The sequence below is a fragment of the Phalacrocorax carbo genome, chromosome 1 (genome assembly GCF_963921805.1).
Source record: "Phalacrocorax carbo chromosome 1, bPhaCar2.1, whole genome shotgun sequence".
NCBI lineage: Eukaryota > Metazoa > Chordata > Aves > Suliformes > Phalacrocoracidae > Phalacrocorax > Phalacrocorax carbo.
In genome coordinates, this window is record NC_087513.1 from 202,797,359 (window position 1) to 202,815,866 (window position 18,508).

At 43.3% G+C, this 18,508-nt stretch overlaps 1 protein-coding gene across 2 annotated transcripts; it reads right to left on the minus strand.

Annotated features, from left to right (window-relative positions):
• Window positions 1-5,720: 5,720 nt before the first annotated feature.
• Window positions 5,721-17,104, minus strand: BIRC2 (baculoviral IAP repeat containing 2). 2 transcript variants are annotated; one of them, XM_064441301.1, is made up of 9 exons: window positions 16,885-17,104; window positions 13,147-15,247; window positions 12,942-13,041; window positions 10,866-10,944; window positions 10,258-10,306; window positions 8,995-9,237; window positions 7,547-7,801; window positions 7,363-7,404; window positions 5,721-6,522 (listed from the first exon to the last, which is right to left on the minus strand). In XM_064441301.1, the coding sequence occupies exons 2-9, from the start codon at window positions 14,018-14,020 to the stop codon at window positions 6,329-6,331; spliced, it is 1,836 nt and encodes a 611-aa protein (XP_064297371.1). In that variant the 5' UTR covers window positions 14,021-15,247; window positions 16,885-17,104; the 3' UTR covers window positions 5,721-6,328. The 2 variants fall into 2 exon arrangements, with proteins under 2 accessions (XP_064297371.1, XP_064297372.1); XM_064441302.1 differs by lacking the exon at window positions 8,995-9,237.
• Window positions 17,105-18,508: the final 1,404 nt, after the last annotated feature.

Sequence of the window (18,508 nt, forward strand, 5' to 3'; positions counted from 1 at the left end):
CCCTGACTGGTGTATGGCCAAGACAGCAGTCTTAAAATACAGGAAAGTTAAATGACTTTAGGAATCTGCATTTGACAGTTCTCACAAGCAGCATAGGCACAGGGACTGCTAATGCCTCGTGTTGATCCTGCAGCATCTAAGCTTTAGCTTGCATTAGAATTTAGTGTTTGCTTCACTATAAAAACATGTCTTTAAAGACTGGATCAATGATTTTTATCCTTCAGTGTCAGGTCATCCCTATATTTCAAAAACACCCAATTCAGGAACTCTAAAAATTAAAAGAATAAAAGGGATTTCAAGTTTTGGAGGCTCTTAAGTGTCCTTTCACAATACAAAGAGGAAATATATTCTCACTTTGATACTCAAAACTTCGAATTTGTTTGTTTGTTCTGACCTTCCCCACATCAAGTTTAAAGCAATTCAGAAACCAAGGGGTTTCCCCTGGCCAGCACTGAGGTGATGGGTGCTTCTAAAGTGGTGAAAGAAAAACTACGTAACTCAGTTTCCAGGGTTCACAAAGGAAAGCAACAAGTGTCTGTACGAATGGGGTGCTTTCTTCTTTTGATCATTGCATATACGATTTAATCTTTTCTAAAGACTTTATTTTTCCCTTAGAATTGGAGCTACCTTCCACTGGGCAAAACACAACCCTAATATCCTATACACTGTAAGTACTGAGTATTTCACATCTCTATCTCCCAAAAGAACAGAGCATCAGTCAGGCAAGCTATACAGAGCCAAAAGAAAGAGATCTTTGTCTGACCAAGTCTACACCCTCTAACACATGAGCATAGAAACCTTTGGCAAGTTCTCCAGCTTTTCCCTAAAATAATGTCACCAGGCCAAAACTAAATGCAAAGGCCACTGCTAGGACATTCCTTACTGTGCAATTTCCTGTGCTGTTCCAGCATATTCTGACCTCTTCAAAGAGAAGAAAAAAAACCCAAACAAAAAACCTCACCTGTTTCTTTTTTGAAAACAGCACAGCAGGATCTCCTGTTTGGAGTCCTGCTCGTCCTTGCACAGGATGTGTAGAATACCCCAGACTCTTAGGCTTGAAGGGGCCCATGCCAGCAGGCATCAGTGAGGAAGCTAGGCTGGAGCATCAGCAACCCCTGTGATCATACATGCTCAACTGAAAACAGAAACAGAGAACTGGTGATTTGGTATTGTCTCAGGAAGTTTACTCCCTGCACTAGTAACATCCGGTGCAAGAGTGCAAACAATCGCCTGTTAAACAGTTCAACAGAACTAAGAATACATTTTCACGCCCAGAATACATCTCCTGCCTGATATACCCGAGGTGGGTCACCTGCTGTAGGTTTGCGTGGCAAGGTTTTGGTAGCGGGGGGCTACAGGGGTGGCTTCTGTGAGCAGCTGCTAGAAGCTTCCCCTGTATCCAATAGAGTCAATGCCAGCCAGCTCCAAGACAGACCCACTGCTGGCCAGCACGGACCATGGCCAGAGCCATGGCAGCACCTCTGGGATAACATATTTAAGAAGGGGAGAGGAACAGCCCTGCACACACCAAGGTCAGTTAAGGAAGGGAGGAGGTGCTGCAGGTGCCGGAGCAGAGGTTCCCCTGCAGCCCCTCGTGAAGACCATGGTGACACAGGTTGCCTCCCTGCAGCCCATGGAGCTTAACGGTGGAGCAGCTATCCACCTGCAGCCCATGGAGGACCCCACGCCAGAGCAGGTGGATGCCTGAAAGAAGCTGTGACCCCATGGGAAGCCCATGCTGGAGCAGGCTCCTGGCAGGAGCAGTGGCCCCATGGAGAGAGGAGCCCACGCTGGAGCAGGTTTGCTGGCAGGGCTTGTGACCCTGTAGGGGACCCACACTTGAGCAGTTAATGAACTGCAGCCTGTGGAAAGGATTCACACTGGAGAAGTTCATGTAGGACTGTCTCCTGTGGGAGGGACCCCACACTGGAGCAGGGGAAGAGCGTGAGGAGTCGTCCCCCCAAGGAGGAAGGAGCAGCAGAGACAACATGTGACGAACTGACCACAACCCCCATTCCCCATCCCCCTGTGCTGCTGAGGGGGAGGAGGTAAAGAAAATCAGGAGTAAAGTTAAACCTGGGAAGGAGGGAGGGGTGGGGGGAAGGTGTTTTAAGATTTGGTTTTATTTCTCATTAACTTCCACTGATTTAATTGTTAATACATTAGGCTAATTTCTCCAGGTTGAGTCTGTTTCGCCTGTGACAGTCATTGGTGAATGATCCCTCCGTGTCTTCATCTTGACCTATGAGCTTTTCATTATATTTTCTCTCCCCTGTCCAGGAGATAGGAGTGGAGTGATAGAGCAGCTTTGCTGGGCACCTGGCATCCAGCCAGGGTCAACGCACCACACACTTTAGGAATAACTAACAGCAAGAAAACTGAATTTGCAAGTTCAGTCCATCTGCAACATTAAACATGATACTGCACACCCCAGCCTCACTACACTATGATTGCCACAATGCAGAATTAAAGACAGATGAATTGTTTACAGCTTCACATGCTTCTCTTCTTCCAATGTCTTCTGAGGAAGACAACAAAGAACCAAGCTCTGAGAGCGTGGCACTATAGAGCTACTAAATCACCACTGACTTTCTCAGTCACAAAAAGCAGTAATATGAAGATTTTTCTTTTATATCATGCCTAATGGAGTTCCCAGATATTCCATATATGGCCATTCATTTCAGCATGTAAGGGCAGTGCTCTCCTACAATGACTGGCAGCAGTCTGATCACTTGTGGATCTGCATGCTGTCTTCAATTTGAAGAGTGCTGGGCTTCCTGGGCAATGCTCAAAGGCAAACAGAAAAGAAAGATATGCATTCAGTTAAAAAAAAAAGAAAACATACACACAAAAAAAATGCAGGAAACTGCTAAATAATTAAAATAAAGCTTCACGGCACTTGCTTCCCAAACCATACAGCTCCTGCTTGTGAAGCCACTGTATCTTGCGGTATCTCAAACCAGCATCAGAAACTGCAAGGGCTCCAGGCTAGATCCTTTGCAGATATGGTAAGCGTCACTCAAGTCAAGCAATTGCTCATTTATGGAAGCTGGGAATATTGCCTTCATCTTACAGCAAGTCTGACCACCGAACTCCAACGATACCAAAGTTCTCACCCTCTACACCCCCTAAGCCATGCCAACACACGCTGCCAGCTCAAGACAAGCTCTGGGCATGAAACGCTGGCATCTGAACTTGAGCTGCTTGGTCAGCAGCGCTGCACAGGAGGCTGGGGCAGGAGGGGCTGTTTATTGCTGGTTTACTCAGTCAAAGCTCTGGAAAATGCTTTCAAAGAAGGAAGTGAACACAGAACAAAGTGTGAACAGTCAGCTGGTTCACAAGTGACAGAAGTCACTTGACCCTCTCCAAACATAACATTATGCAGACAGTCTTCTCCATGGTTTAATATTTTGCTAGGGTTCTGTGTGCAATGTGCTACAAAGAACTAGTTTTATTATAGCTTTCTTGGGATAGTACTGAGGAGAGCATAACTGCTCACACGTACAGCATTATAGATCAGGGCAACCACAGTCCTTACACCGGGGAGTAGAGGAAAGCCACAACCTAGATTAGCCTTCCTGCCAAAACTAGGGCAGAGAATTTTACCCAGTAGTTTCTAGATCAAGTTCTGCCACTTTTCAGAAAGCGGTTCAGGCGCCTAGATGCAGGCAGCCAGTTCTGCCTGAAGTTGCCCAGGACATTCAGAACACTCGCCAACCAGGGCTGACAGGTACATCGCAGGTCCCAAGATACACTCAGGCATCACAAATGGCACTGAACACCTGAATCGCTCAGTTTTTAAAACCCTGTATATCCTGTCATCTGATCTATATGTAGTAACTGCAATGTTTGGAAAAACTCTAACCCCATATGGTTCTAAAGCAAGATGCGTTGCTTAAAAAATCTGCCTGATACCATGTTTTTTCCTATCCTCTTCCCTGTTCAGAAATAGGGCTCACATACTAACAATTCCACACTCTTCAGGTGAGCCTGACCTCTCCAGCACGCTGTGCAGAATCATCCTGATCTCTAGAAATCATACTTCATTCTAGTATTACTAGTTTCCAGGTCTAAACATCAAATTTGAAGTCATGCACTGGACTCCGTAACAACTTTCCATAATCTTTGGCAGCTTTTTAAGCTGCTACAGAAGACAAAAGAGCCTTTAGAAACATTTCAAAACCAGAAAATCAAAAGTATGTTAATCAAAGCTGTTTGAAACTACATGCTCGGTTTGAAACGTTTACATTTTTAGAATCAAAATTAAAGGGAGAACATGCACATGTAATAAAGTTGGACAAAACTCTGCATTTAAAAGAATTACAGCAAGTCAATCTACAGTTAAAGAATCCCATGCACTCCAAGGAACATATGCCAAAGCATTAAAATAATTATGGTGCCAGCTAATGCACAGCATTAGTGTTGCAGAAATTAGGGAAGAATGGATGAAACCAGACATCAGCATTGCTGAATTTGCACTGAAAATGTTTACAGACAAACCAGTCCAGATTCTCACACCCCTCCCCCAACCACCCAGACAGCAAAGCAAGACTTCTGCAAAATTGTATCTCTAGTTTATTTTGAAAGGGACTCTAGCCCAGGAGGTACTGCTTGGAGATACAGGGCAAAGACAGATAAATGTATTTATATCTTCCTTTGCACAACTGTCCACATTGTTTTAGCCCTTTTTAGCTAGGCAAAACTTTCATTCAATGCTGTAGCTGTAATTATGCTAGAAATGTAACATACTGTTAACTCCATGCACAGTCTAAATTCTACACCCAGCAGATTACCCAAGATGGCAGGTGATTATAGCAGGAGACCCAGAGGTTTCTTTCAGACCTAGAGGGGGGCTTTTACTAAATTACAGCTCCGATGTACAACAGTAAAGATGTATACAAGTGCCAAAGAGAGCATCTGTAAGTACCAATGGAAATTTATTTGCTAGTGACTTTCCCCCCACTTAAGCCTTGCTCTGAACACACCATTACAGAGGGTAAGTCACTATGAGTCACAAGTTACACAGCACACACAATTTCATGTGTGCACTTTACTTTCATACATATGGGGTGCTCTCTTTTTAGAGGAGATAACCTGTATAGCCAAGAGCCACATACGAAGTGATGAAAGCGTTATGTACGCACAACTTGCAAACACTAGCATCCTGAAACTTCTAGAAATTGTATGTTCACCTCATACTAGAGCACAAGACACCAAAATACTGTTAAAAACTTATTGCTGGCAGAGGTGAAGATTGAGAAGCCCACACTTGGGCATTCAGATATGACTGAAAATTACTGACTTCACAATCAGAGCCTGACAAACTGCCACCACCACTGCAGGAGCTGGTATCCTGGCAGTATTCTTCCACTGTTCGACATGAAATCCTTGAGAAATACCTATGAACACTTTCCCTCTTCAGGTTTCTATTACAAGACAGAAGGAAGTACCAGATGTTGTTGGGGTTTTGGGGGGTATTTAGTTTGTTTCTCTTTAAATGAGGATAAAAATCTAAATCCCTGTCTTTACCAGAGGGAATCACCAAGCAGCCCAGAAGCTCACTTCCCTGTTTAAAACTGAATGAAAGACACAGAGAATTAAGTTTTATTGTACTTTTGCGGGTCAACAAACCACCCCAAACTTTTGTCAGGAAAAGACAGCACTCTAGTCACTGCAGCCTACAGAGAAAAGTCAACATCAGGAACAGAGTAAACAAACACTTGAGAAGTAGAAATATTTTAATTCAGTCTTCATATAAACTATTATTAATACACATTACACAAGTATCTAGACATGAACAAAGCTTTAAAAAAAAAGTCCTGCTGCTCCTGCAAGTTAGCCTCTTTTCTCAAGTCTACAAGAATGCCAAAAAACAGAAACAGAACCAAAACAGTAGCTGAGGTTAATTAATATTAATTAATTAGTAAACAGCAATCTTAATATATTTCCTCACATCCACATGGAAGAAACTCATGAGAAAAGTTACGCCAAGCTCCATTTTAGGAACTCAAGCAGAAAGTTTGTGGGTTGGTTTTTGGTGGGGTTTGTTTTTTTTTTTTTCTTTTTCATCCCAAAGCAACACAAGGGCATACTACTGAAAGCTACAAAAACCTCACCTTAGTATTGAGTTCATTTTATGACCAGGAATAGTCTTTGGCAAGGAAGACCCAGTATATTCATAATGATGATACGGTTTACTATTACACAACTGTGTTACATAGTTGATTAATCATCTTCTGTACCACAATTTTCCATTCTTAAGACACCGGTAGCTTAAGCTTCAGCAGTTGGAGGATGACAGGAACAGAGACATTGCAAGTTTCCCTCCTTACGAAAGAAATGTACGAACGGTACCCTTTATTGTCCCCCTACAAATTGGGCATTTTCTAAGGGACGGTGCACATTCTTTGCATACCACTAAGTGACCACACGGAATAAAAACAATAGAAACTTCTTTGTCCATACAAACTTTACAAGTTCTTTCCTCTTGCAATCTTCTTAATTGTTCTTCCATAGGCAAACCTGTAAAAATTATTTAAGAAGCCTGAATATACGTACATTCCAAATAGAATACAGCCATGTTCCATTTCACTCTTTTCTCCCCCCTAACAAGATTGCATCTTATTCACTAAATATATATGGCAGTGAGACAATAAGTACATTTTTCAGAGCTCAAAGTGGCATGCAAGGAACTATGTATTCTCGACTTCTGTCAGACAAACAGCTCAGGAATTGGAGGCCAACTGTAGCTCGAGACCAACCAATATTTACATTTTAGCAAATGCTGTTCTTTTCTTGCTTGGTTATTAGAAGCACAGAGCGCAGCCTGACTGGTGGAAGTGAGCTGTATTGAGGCTTATGTACTCTTCTGCAGTCTATTAACATATTAAACTACAGGACTAAGAACCAGAGCAAACTCAAACCCATGTCTGACAAGTTGCCATCAACCCAGCTGTTGGTCAAGCTTGATCTTAGGACACCTATAACTCACTTTGAAAAACTGCAGATGATGGTATCTGCTGTGAAATGCTATCCTGCTATTCACTGTCCAGTCTTTTCCAAATGTTTGAATGAGAGCTTGTACCAGGATCAAGTCCAGCACGTGCTTGAATTGTCAAGCTCCAGAGAGCTTACCTCCCTGGGTGCAAAAGCATGTGTAAAGCACAGGTTAGAGTTTATAGCAGATAGACTTGCTTGCAAGTCTGCACATACGTTTAAATTTTTCACATAAGTCCATCCTACCAAAGCAAAAATAAGGAGAGGGTAAAGCATAAAACCTATTTCTTCAAAGTAATTTTCTTTATGATGTTAGCTGTTTGTCCCACAATACCCTTTAAAGTAAGAAGGTAGAGTTTAAGATACCTGAAACATCTTCCGTGGGAACATACTTCATGTTCTTCTCCACTAAAATAAGAGGAAGAAAAAAAAATCATAGTCATTTGACTAATGTATAGTCGAAGAGCATCTGATTTTTTTAAATCTTTAGATAGCTGTGACAGCACTGGTTAGAATTCTATAACCTTACATCCATTAAAAAAAGACATACCAAATAAATCTTTGTACAGTACAGGATCACAATCTCGTAGACAGTTTCTGAATATGCTGGCTGCTTCATTTCCTTTCACTAGAACTGTATCTATCAGTTCCCTTGCTTGTAATGGTGTCTGAGTCTTTTGCTTAATAACATCATGCTCAAGTTCCGTTATCACTTTAGCGGATAGTAAACTCCCGAGGATTGGAAGAACACATGTTAAACGCTGGAATAAAGCCATTCGATTCTTCCGGATTAAGGACAAATCATCTGGAATGCAAAGGGGATTAGATGTCTGTTAGGAATACACTACTCCAAGTTGCATTTCTGCTTAACGACAATTGATACATTCCTTAAACTCAAAATGTTCACTTACTACACATCATTAATAAAGGCCTCAGTAAGTTTTAGTGGTATTCACATAAGAAAACCACATACAAGCAGCTTCTGAGCTGAAGCCTTTTCACCAATGAAGCCCCCTCCTCCTCCCACCTCTAGGTTAAATTATCTGAGGGGATCTTGTCTAACTTCACACTAGCAAGCCTGACATTTGCCACAGAATTGCAAGAAAAACACAACACCCCTGCATAACACCAGCACTAACTCACTGACAGCCAGCAGGTTAACTTCAGTCAGTGGCAAAGTCATGTCCCAGTTTTAGGAAAGCTTGTTTCTATCTACGAGATGTCCAATAGAATTGTGTGCAAGAAAATCAGAAGTACAGCACAACAGGCTTGGGAGATTATTTTTCTTTTTTAAATAGTCTATCACAAACAACCAAAAAATCACTTCCATTAAGATTTAATGGCTGAATCCAACTGTGCTTTTTTGATAGAACATGCAAGTAGGACAGAAGCAGTCTTCATGTAGTTTATAACTAAGAAGTTTCATTACTGCTTCACAGACTCAAAAAGTAGTAGGATTTTTTCAGGCTTCAAAACTTATATGGTATTAAAACAACAGGAAATGTTAAAGACACATCAAGCACTGTTAAAGAGCTGACCTACATGGTTGAGTCAGACAAAAACGCAAACCTTTGGCCATCTTATAGAATCTAAATTGTTAAAGTTTATGGCCTGTTCTAGGAGGTGGATATGATGGCTCACTGATTAGAGTAGCTTAAAGAGCAGGCAAGTGTGGAAAAAAATTAGTAGAGTGTGCCAAATAAAGCATTTTGGTTCCATTTATTTTATTAACAGCAATATAAAGGCACACAAATTTTTAAAAATATGTTGAGAGAATCAGGTGATTCTGAACCCTCGGCATCTCTATGAACCATCCGCCTGAAAGGGAATGAAACAATTCCCAGACTGCTAGTTCCACAGAGATACCCTGACTGCTTTTACAGAAGCTGATCCTAGCAGCAATTAAACTAAATCACTCAGTGAATAAAAACCAATTATAAAAACTATACATAATACAAACCACTTCCGCTTTCACTTTTATTCATGCCTTATGCATACCTGACGCCACTTCCTCAAATTGCCTCTCTTTCTCTTCTTCCCTCTTCTCATCTTCAGCAGTGAGCAGATCAGACACAAGATCATTAACAGTCTTGTAGTTTTCTCCAGTGGTCAAGATTTTACTTTGCACTGTTTGCTTTATCAGCCTTCTACTGAATCCCATCTCCAAGGCAGCTTTAACCACAGGCGCGTTCATCATGACTGCATCTTCTGAATGACTCTCTCCATGTTCAAAATGAATAACTAATCAAAGAGGAAAATCCCCATGTATAATATAAAGAATAAAACACATATACTACTCAGAAGTCAAACACATTGACAATACCTATACACATGCATTATACATTAATACCTAGCATTAAAAAGTTTCAATGGCTGAACAGACTTTTTTTAAAGTAGTTAGCTTTAAAATGGGAGCCAGTTACTTAAATTCAATTGGATTGAATCCATGATAAACTTTAATCCATGTCAGGCCTTCACTACAATCTAGCTAATCCAGAGAAACCACAGAGAATTCAATTGTGTCTTAGCAGCTTTTTTTATACTTAGTCATTTCTAACTTCAGCCCTGAGAAATGCCTTTAACTGGGGGGGGAATCAAAATTCAGACTTTATACTATAAACAATTGCTCTATTTCAGCTCTTGATCAGTATTTTCCATTAAACTTACTAAGCACCAGACACATGGGATTCTGACTCATTGTCTTCAACCAGCAGGGACTACGAGAGCATAACCCACTTACCCTCTGGAAGGGGTTTATTTTCACCATAACTAGAGTGCAGCTCAGAAAGAGTTCACTTTATCAGCTTGTCCTCCCTCTCCTTGACCACTGCTGCTCAACTCAGACCATTTACTTAGCTACGTGCCCAAAAATGGAGCTGCATAGCTGCATAGTCATGACACCTTCTAGCAACTGTTCCACCAAGTTCAACACCACAGGTCAATTTAAAAATGCCAAACTGACTTGTTTTGTTTAACCCAACCACAAAACTAAAAGCCAAAAATACAGCAGATGCCAAGCATTCAAAACCAAAAATCTTAATATGAGCTGCTAGAATGAGAATACAGGAAATGAGAGACAAGATCTCTTAAAGGTGCTTCCTTACATGTTATATGGGCAAACTTCAGCTTCTTACTGAAAACCTTATAATATTGTTGTTTCCAAGAAAATCTAAGATTTGTTAAGCAAGTTAGCTTTGGATAGCCAATCATTAAGTTTGCAAAATGCTGAGGAAGTTTAAAAACATGCTGTAATATACATACTTGGGGGATCAATGTTTTCATCTACTGGCGTATCAGAGGTTGACAAGAGCTGTGGAACACAAAAGAACTACGTTAGTATCAAAGTATTGCTTTTCCCCCTACAGACCTTCCTAACACTTCTTCCCTTACAACCATACTAAGCTTTTTATCTGAATGGTACCCATTAAGTATTTTACATGTGGCCACACAAGTCTGCAAACTTGTGCAACCACATAACGAATATAAAGTTAGTGCTGAGCACTTCCATGAGAAGTTTGGTTTACTCTTGCCAGAAGAGTTATGGATAGAAATAATTCAGACTATCCATGACCGATTCCTGAAATAACAATTACTGATCAGCATTATTCACCGAAACTTAGATAATCAGAACTCCCCTCTCCTGACATGAAGCTTACTGCCTCATAACACTTTCCATAAGTAATCTGTACAGGTTAAACTCTCCTAGTTCAAGTCCATTAGCCATGGTTCGGCACTGATTTAATTTTTGTGCTCATGAAGAACCTAGTAGAAATATATGCAGAAATGAGGCAGAAGGTTGGACCAAACTCCCAAAAAGAACAGAGCACTCTTCAACCAGGGAAAATGAAAGTTACAGAACAATAGTTTACCTGTTCAAGAAGATGGGGGAACCTGGCCTGAATCTGACTTACAAACTCTCCTCCTCTTACACGCAGCAAATACTCACACCTGAAACATTGACAAAAGTGTACTAAATTATACTTTCTACTTGCCAAAGGAAAAGAATACAAAAGAACAAAACAGTTTTCAGTAATACAGCATAACAAACCCATGTTTCTCTTCCTTCGGAAGGGAAGAAGTTCCCTTAATTGGAAGTTTGATATAGCCTAGTGTCTGGTGACTCTTTGATAAAGCTTTTCCATGATGCTCAGCAGTCAGTAGGCTTCGGTTTATAAATGCAGCAGTTTTACATTCTGATACCGCTTCTAGTCAAAATGGCATGTCATGAGAAATGATACCGAGCCAGCATCACTACAAAGTGCAGTGATAAACTGTTTCCGTCTCACATCTCACCATTCTTATCTCCTACTCAAATCATTCAAAAGAAGTTAACAAAATTTAACACCACTATCAAAGCCAGATCTGCTTCACTAATGCAGAGTTATAGCTCTTAAGTACATTTGCTGACAGGCATAACACAGAAGGAAACAAAGGTGTCATTGAACTCTATGTACATCATGTAGTTGCACAGTAGCTAGTAAACTGCCCATGAAAGACTAGTTGGAGAGTTACAATATGAAGAATTATTATACGGTTTCCTGAAATTCAGCGCAGCTACTTCTGTCATTAATATAGGTGGAGATTTCCACAGGCACAGACTGCAATTAGGTACGCAATTGCCATTTAATTATGGAGGACATTTTAAAAAGTTATTTCTGTAATTTTTCCAATACAGGCATGTTAAACAACCACTGAAACCTTCCTCACAAGCTATTCCACACCTAAGAAACTAAACCACACCTGCTGAAAAACTAGTTCAAGAACATTCAGCGGGGCACAGAATGAGACCAAAGGAGTTAGATGCTCCTTCTGTTTCATTTATCAGCAGCTTTTGCTCTCCTCAGTCTGCTTTCTGACTGCTTCTCTTGGATAAGTATGCTCATTATCAATGCAGTCTCACTTGCTAAAAGTGAATTTGGGGTTCCACACCGCTTTTAATTATGAAATGGAAAGCATTAAATATGCTTAAACTTAATGAAGAAATGGTTTAATTAACTGTTAAGTCCAGTGCATATCTGTCAAAATTGGAAGTATTTAACACAGGCAAATGCCAGATTTTGCAGCTGGGGCACAACAACCCTGGATGTACATACAGACTTGGGTACGATAGGCTGGAGAGCAGCTCTGCAGAGAGGGACCTGGGGATTCTGGTCAATGGCAAGCTGAACATGAGCACATGAGCGTGTGCCCTGGCAGCCAAGAGGGCACCCTAGGACACGGTTGGCATCAAGCACTGCATTGCAGCCAGTCAAGGGAGGCGATTGTCCCGCTCTACTCTGCGCTGGTGAGGCCTCACCTCGAGTGCTGTGTGTAGTTTTGGGTGCCACAGTACATTAAGGATATAAAGCTACTAGAGAGTGTCCAGAGGGCGGCCACGAAGTTGGTGAAGGGTTTAGAGGGTCAGCCGTATGAGGACCAGCTAAAGTCACTTAGTTTGCTCAGCCTGGAGAAGAGGAGACTGGGGGAAGCCCTCATTGCGGTCTACAGCTTCCTTGCAAGGAGAGAAAGAGGGCCAGGCACTGATCTTTCCTCTCTGGTGACCAATGATAGGACCCGAGGGAATGGCAGGAAGATGTACCAGGGGAGGTTTAAATTGGATATTAGGAAAAGGTTCTTCACCCAGAGGGTGGTAGAGCACTGGAACAGGCTCCCCAGGGAGGCAGTCACGGCACCAAGCCTGACAATATTCAGGAAGCATTTGGACAACACCCTCAGAGACACGGTGTGAATTTGGGGTGTCCTGTGCAGGGACAGGAGTTGTTGGACTTGATGATCCTTGCGGGTCCCTTCCAACTCAGGACATTCTATGATTCTATTTCTTAATTCTATAACTCTTGATGGTTGGACTTGATGATCCTAGAGGTCTTTTTCAACCTTAATGATTCTATGATTCTATTTAAATAGTAAGGATGTGAACAAACTATGATAAAGATTTTGCAAGTTACCTTGGAAACCACTTTGCATGCTCAATCCATGGATCATCTCCAGATTCCCAGCACCTTAACCCACCATCACAGCAAAAACACTTGACATCATCATTGCGGCCTTTAAAAAAAAAAGGCAAAATATCTAGCAAACATTCACACTATTTACTTTAAAGTAAATGCTGACATAGCAATATGAATAAAAACAGACATCAGGTTTTCTTACCTACATAGTAAAAGCCAGCATCTGCAAGCTGTTCAGGCTGAACTGGAATTCTAGTTGGCCAATTTATGAATGTTTTAACACGTGCTTCATGGGTTTGCATGCTCACGTTTGAAACACTGAAACTTAGCTGGTCTCGGGTAAGGTTTTCCACAAAACGGCAGGTAGGAAAGTGTCTCCGATGCTCTGACAAAGCATTATCTTTTGGTTCCCAGTTACTCAGCTGACCACCACAGGTGAAACAAGCAACTTTGTCTGCTGTCCCCAGGTAATAAAGCCCAGCCTTTGCCAGATCAGTGGGTGAGAGAAACGTCAGTGGCCATGACTGAAAAGTGCATAGTCTAGCATCTTCTGTACTCATAGAAGGATTGTGAAGGTTAGGTCTCAAGAATGAAAGGTCTTCAACTGCCCTAGTAGTTACTGGGTCTTGAGGAAAACTAGAAAAAGAGCCACTGAAATATCCAACTTGTCCTAAACTTGGAGAATGTGTTACGGAATGTAGAGATGGCGAGAAACTGTTTGCAACCAGAGGTGAAAAGGAGGGATGAGAGGGCAGTCCGAGGTTGTTAACTGAAAGCACGTTTTGAACAAAACTGCAGCTAGGATACAGCTGTGCATGTTTTTCTATAGCATTATCTCCAGGCTTCCAGTTGTCCACTGTTAAGCCACAGCTGAAGCACTTAACTCTGTCTTGCACACCAGTGTAATAAAACCCAGCCCGGGCAAGACTCCGTTCTGACACAGGCACATTAGTGGGGAAAGCAGAAAACGTCGACATTCTGTAGAGTTCACAGGATAAGTCATACTTCAGTTCACCACACAAAGGTCTCTGCTTCATGATGCTAGCCAAGAAAGGGCTATTTTCCATTATGTTCATAATGGACTATTTTTGGAAGAATGGGACAAGTCTTCCTCTGGGAGGTAGTTGTGTGCATTAAAGGCAATTCAGAATAACCCCTGCCTGTACAAAAGTAAGAACCTGAAAATTAAATACTTTAATGTGCAACTTTAAATGTTTATGTGAATAGAATTAGCCTTATGATTAACAGCCTTTAAACATTTGGGAAGTTCCTGTACTTTTGTTTACACAACTGCTTTCAGTGCAAAAGCTGCCCTATCCCATTTTGTCAACTGAAGAAAGCATACCAAAAGGACTTCCCCTGGAATTATACAGGTACCACATGCTTTCCTTGTACTGTATATCTGGGAGAGCAGTATCAGTTTGTCAGGCTAGTGGAGGTGGGATCCAGAGGGGGGAAAAAAACACCTCAATGGGTTTATCAAAATCCTTTGTCAATAAAGAAACTAAAATGGGGGTCAACTAAAACGACATCGTTCTTAAACAGAATATATGTTAAGTGATTTAAAGAACAATTTCACCCTAGACAGCTGATAAGTATGCAGCTTATACACATGTAAAGATCTTTAGTTTACAAACCTCTTTAGGAGGCTGAAAATAACAATTTATCAAGCTAAAAAGGCATATGAAAAAAAGACCCCCTGAACTGACATTACTGAACTGATCTGGTGTATTTGCTACTACTAGACTTCAAAAAAACCTGTCAGCTTCTGCATATTGTCATAGCAGTTGTTAAGACTAAAGTTAGTTTATACTCAACTTCACATATATTAAATATTCAGCTATGAGATAAACAAATCCTATATGCTGTCTCTGACACAGATGAGCTGTCTTAATTAAGAAGCCTGGAATAGCCCCAAGCTTTTCTGTTTATAACATTGTTAGCACAGACCAAACAGAACACTTCAGTTTTAACCTGGTGCCTTAGCTACAAGTATACAGTTATCAAATTTAACATAAACAAATTGCATTGCATCGGGAAATTCTAATGCTTTATACTGTTGAAATAATTTTTTTCTGTATGCCATGTTTATGTCATACAGAAGCAAACAGAATCTTTGGATTAAAAAAAATAATAATTTTGAAGCCTTAGTTTCTTTATTTGTGCACAGAACTACCTCCCAGAGTTCAGACTGAAGTCCCTTCTAAGGTGCCTACGCCTCCATATTGATGCTGACTGTTCGCAAGAAGAAACTGTAAGTATCTATATTTTCAATCATTTAGTTCTTTCTGGCAGAACAAAACCTGTAAGGAAGAAAGAGAGGAGTGTTTCAAAATATATAAAATGAGGTGCATGTAACATCTATGTAAACAGAACCGATACAAAATGAAACACTAAAATCTCAACACAAGCTTTTTTTGTCATGTTAGCTAGAAAGTTTCAGGGAGTCAACTTTACATACTGTCACCTGAATTTATACACTTAATTTCCCTGTTACTGACACATATGCAAAACTGTTTAATCCACAAGCAGAACTTTTTTGGCAGATGGATGAATCAGGCTGCTTGATCACAAGATGTATAGCCAAAAGTAAGACCTTGCACTAAAGAAGTTGTGTCCATTTATATTGGTTTAAGCCTGCAGACTGGCAAACAATAAAGAGCCAGTTTTATTACACTGACTTAAATGAAGAGAACTGTAATTTCTTATTTACATAAATCCAGTGATACTTGAAGCGTAGGACATCAGCGAAACTGAACTTCACAAAAAATTTTGGGTTAAAAGCAAAGAAAAAATTCAAGAGTTTTAATATATATAATTTTATACTTATTCATACATATGTATATAGCAGTTTGTTCTACAGTACCAGTTCCTAAAATATTCTTCCAAGAAAAGACTCAAAATATATATACTTGTCACGGTGACACAGCCCTGGAAAAAATCACCTAATGGAAAATAGCAGAGCACTTCCTACTCATCTCAGTAGCTCTTAGTAGATTTGTTCTAAATACAGTCACATTATTACTACTACTAGCTTCTAAATCCCTGGATGACGCAAGGACACAAGTTACAAATGCCTTACACCAATCCTCTCCTTTAACACAGATGGTGGGACTAAGCTAACAACATATATGAACCATGCTAGTCCAAGGCGTTAAGTTTCCATACTGAAAAGTCAGATCCCTCAGAGTAAATGCTAGAAATACCAGAGCAAACTAGGATCCTAATAATCCTAAAACATTTAGGATCACTTAAACCTGAGAACCTGCAGCCATTTCCTGCTGAACGCTCTTTTAATACTCTCTTCCACTATAGCCCTGAGTATCCTGGATTTCCCGAGTCACCCAACTGCTCTGAATCGCATAGGCTTTCTTCCTCCATTATCCTGCAGCGACATTAAACACTCATTTAAGCCCAGAGCAGTGATATTTAAAGTACAACAGCCCCAAAACTCAACATTTTTCTGCTCTTGCGTTATAAGCCAGGCAAAGCCAGTCGACCTTCTAAGCACCCTTGGCGAAGCTTGCGGGCCTCGAGTACCGAGATCCGCCCGGCGGGTCTGTGCGCGGCGGCACCCCCGCAGCGACCGCCGCGGCCCCCACCTCGCCGGTCCCCCCCCCCCCACTCCGGGGGCCGCCGGGACCTGTCCGGGACCTCACGCAGGGACCGGGCCCCGCTCCCCGAGCGGCAGCCCATCGGGGCTGCCCGGCCCGGGGACGGCGGCCTAAGGCGGGGCAGAGCCCCGCAGCCCGCCCCGGCTCTCCCCTGCCTCCAGCCGAGCGCGGCGCCGCGCAGCTGGCGACAGGCGCAGCCGCCCTTCGGCCGGGCGCGGAGACCCGGCTGCCTGCGCAGCGGCGCCCGCGGCGGCAGCGCCACCCTCCCGGCAGGGCCCCGCCAGGCCGCGGCCCGGCCACCCGCCCCGCTCGCCGCCCGTACTCACAGCCTCGGCCCAGGTCCCGCGCAGCTGGAGGCCCTGCTGCGCGCCCCGGCTATATCGGGTGCCTGGCGGGCGGGCGGGGGGTGACGGGTGCCCCCGCCCGGCACCGCCCCTGCCCGGTAAACTCCCCGCGGAGGTGCCGCGCCGGGAATGCCCCGGCGGCCGCCGGCGCATGCGCGGCCTGACGGAGGGGCGGCCGGTAGGTGTGCCCTGCTTTCCCCTCCCTCCCTCCGTCCGTCCGTCAGTCCCTCCCGCGGATGCCGGCCCTGGTCCTGGCTCGGCGGGCGCCTGCGTCTGGCGGCCGTCGGCGGGAGGGGCGTTCCCCGGGGCTGTCCGTGCCCCTCGCCAGCCCCGCGGGCCGGCCCCTCGCAGCCCTCTCGCCGCCGCACTGAGGGGCGGAGGGAGGTCCTGGCGTACCTTAGGTACTTTCCTGCCGGCCGGGGAAACCCGCCGACACTGCGTGCTTCCCCCGCGGCCCGCCCGGCCCGGCCCGGCCCAGCGCGGGGATTTCCAGCTCGGCGGCGCCGTGGGGGGCCGGTGGGCGGCCGTGCGGGACGCACCCCCGCATCGGCGGGATGGGGCGCGGCCGGGGGGCAGCGCCTCGGGCAGCGGGACCCGGTGCGAGCGCTGAGGGAAGGCAGCGGGGCTGCTGCCGAGGCGGCGTGCGGGTGCCTCGGGCCGCCGCTCGGCCCTCGCTGGCGCTGCTCTCCCCGCAGCCGCCGGCCGCAGGCCGTACAGTTCTGCGGTCCTGAGGGGGTGGCGAGGACGGGACTGGCTGCAAACAGCGCAGTTTTACCATTTCTCCATGCCACCAGCGTGAAACAGAGTTGCTTGGCCACGTTTCCTAATGCAGGCAGCTCTGCAGACTACGAGAGGGGGAACAACGTGGCTGATGAAAGGCTTTAGTCACTGAAAGTCACAGGGGAAGAACAGGAGGGAGGCAGAATATAAATTTCCACTGGAGGGGTTTAAGACAGTATCGCTGCATATAGAAATCTGAAAAACTTCCACAGCAGGTACCAGAACACTGACCCAAGCTCAAAATCTCCCAGTACAGCCGTGGTCTGGTATTCCCTGTAAAGAAATAGTAGTCACAAGATTTTAAAACAACAAAAAAAAAGCGCCCCATTTTGTGATGACAGAATCATCAGGGTAGGGTGTTTACACAACTTGAGAACTGAAGAGTAAAAATAAAGGAAGCATAACTGAATAGAGCATTATGACATTAGTGGGTAATTTTCTGTAACAGAGTTCCAGTAAGATGAATTTGCAAGAGACCTATTCATATCTTTCTAAAACTCTTTCAAATTTCCTGTCATATGTGATGACATTTATCATATATAACAATCCTATCTGACAAATTTCAAACATCTAGCTGCGGTGACAACTAGTATAGTATAGCTACCACTGTAACACCATTTAACTTCACATAATTACAGACACAGGAACGTTTGCTGTTTCAGCAGCTGCACAAAAAAACCCCAGGTTAAAAACTCCATTTAAATTTTTTAAACGGTTATCAGATCACTGATGTGTCATTTTAAGGAAGCTGCTGACATGGAGAACAGAAGGGTACAGGTTCAAAAATTAAGTCAGCTCTGAAAAGACATGGGGTGTGGAATTTAGA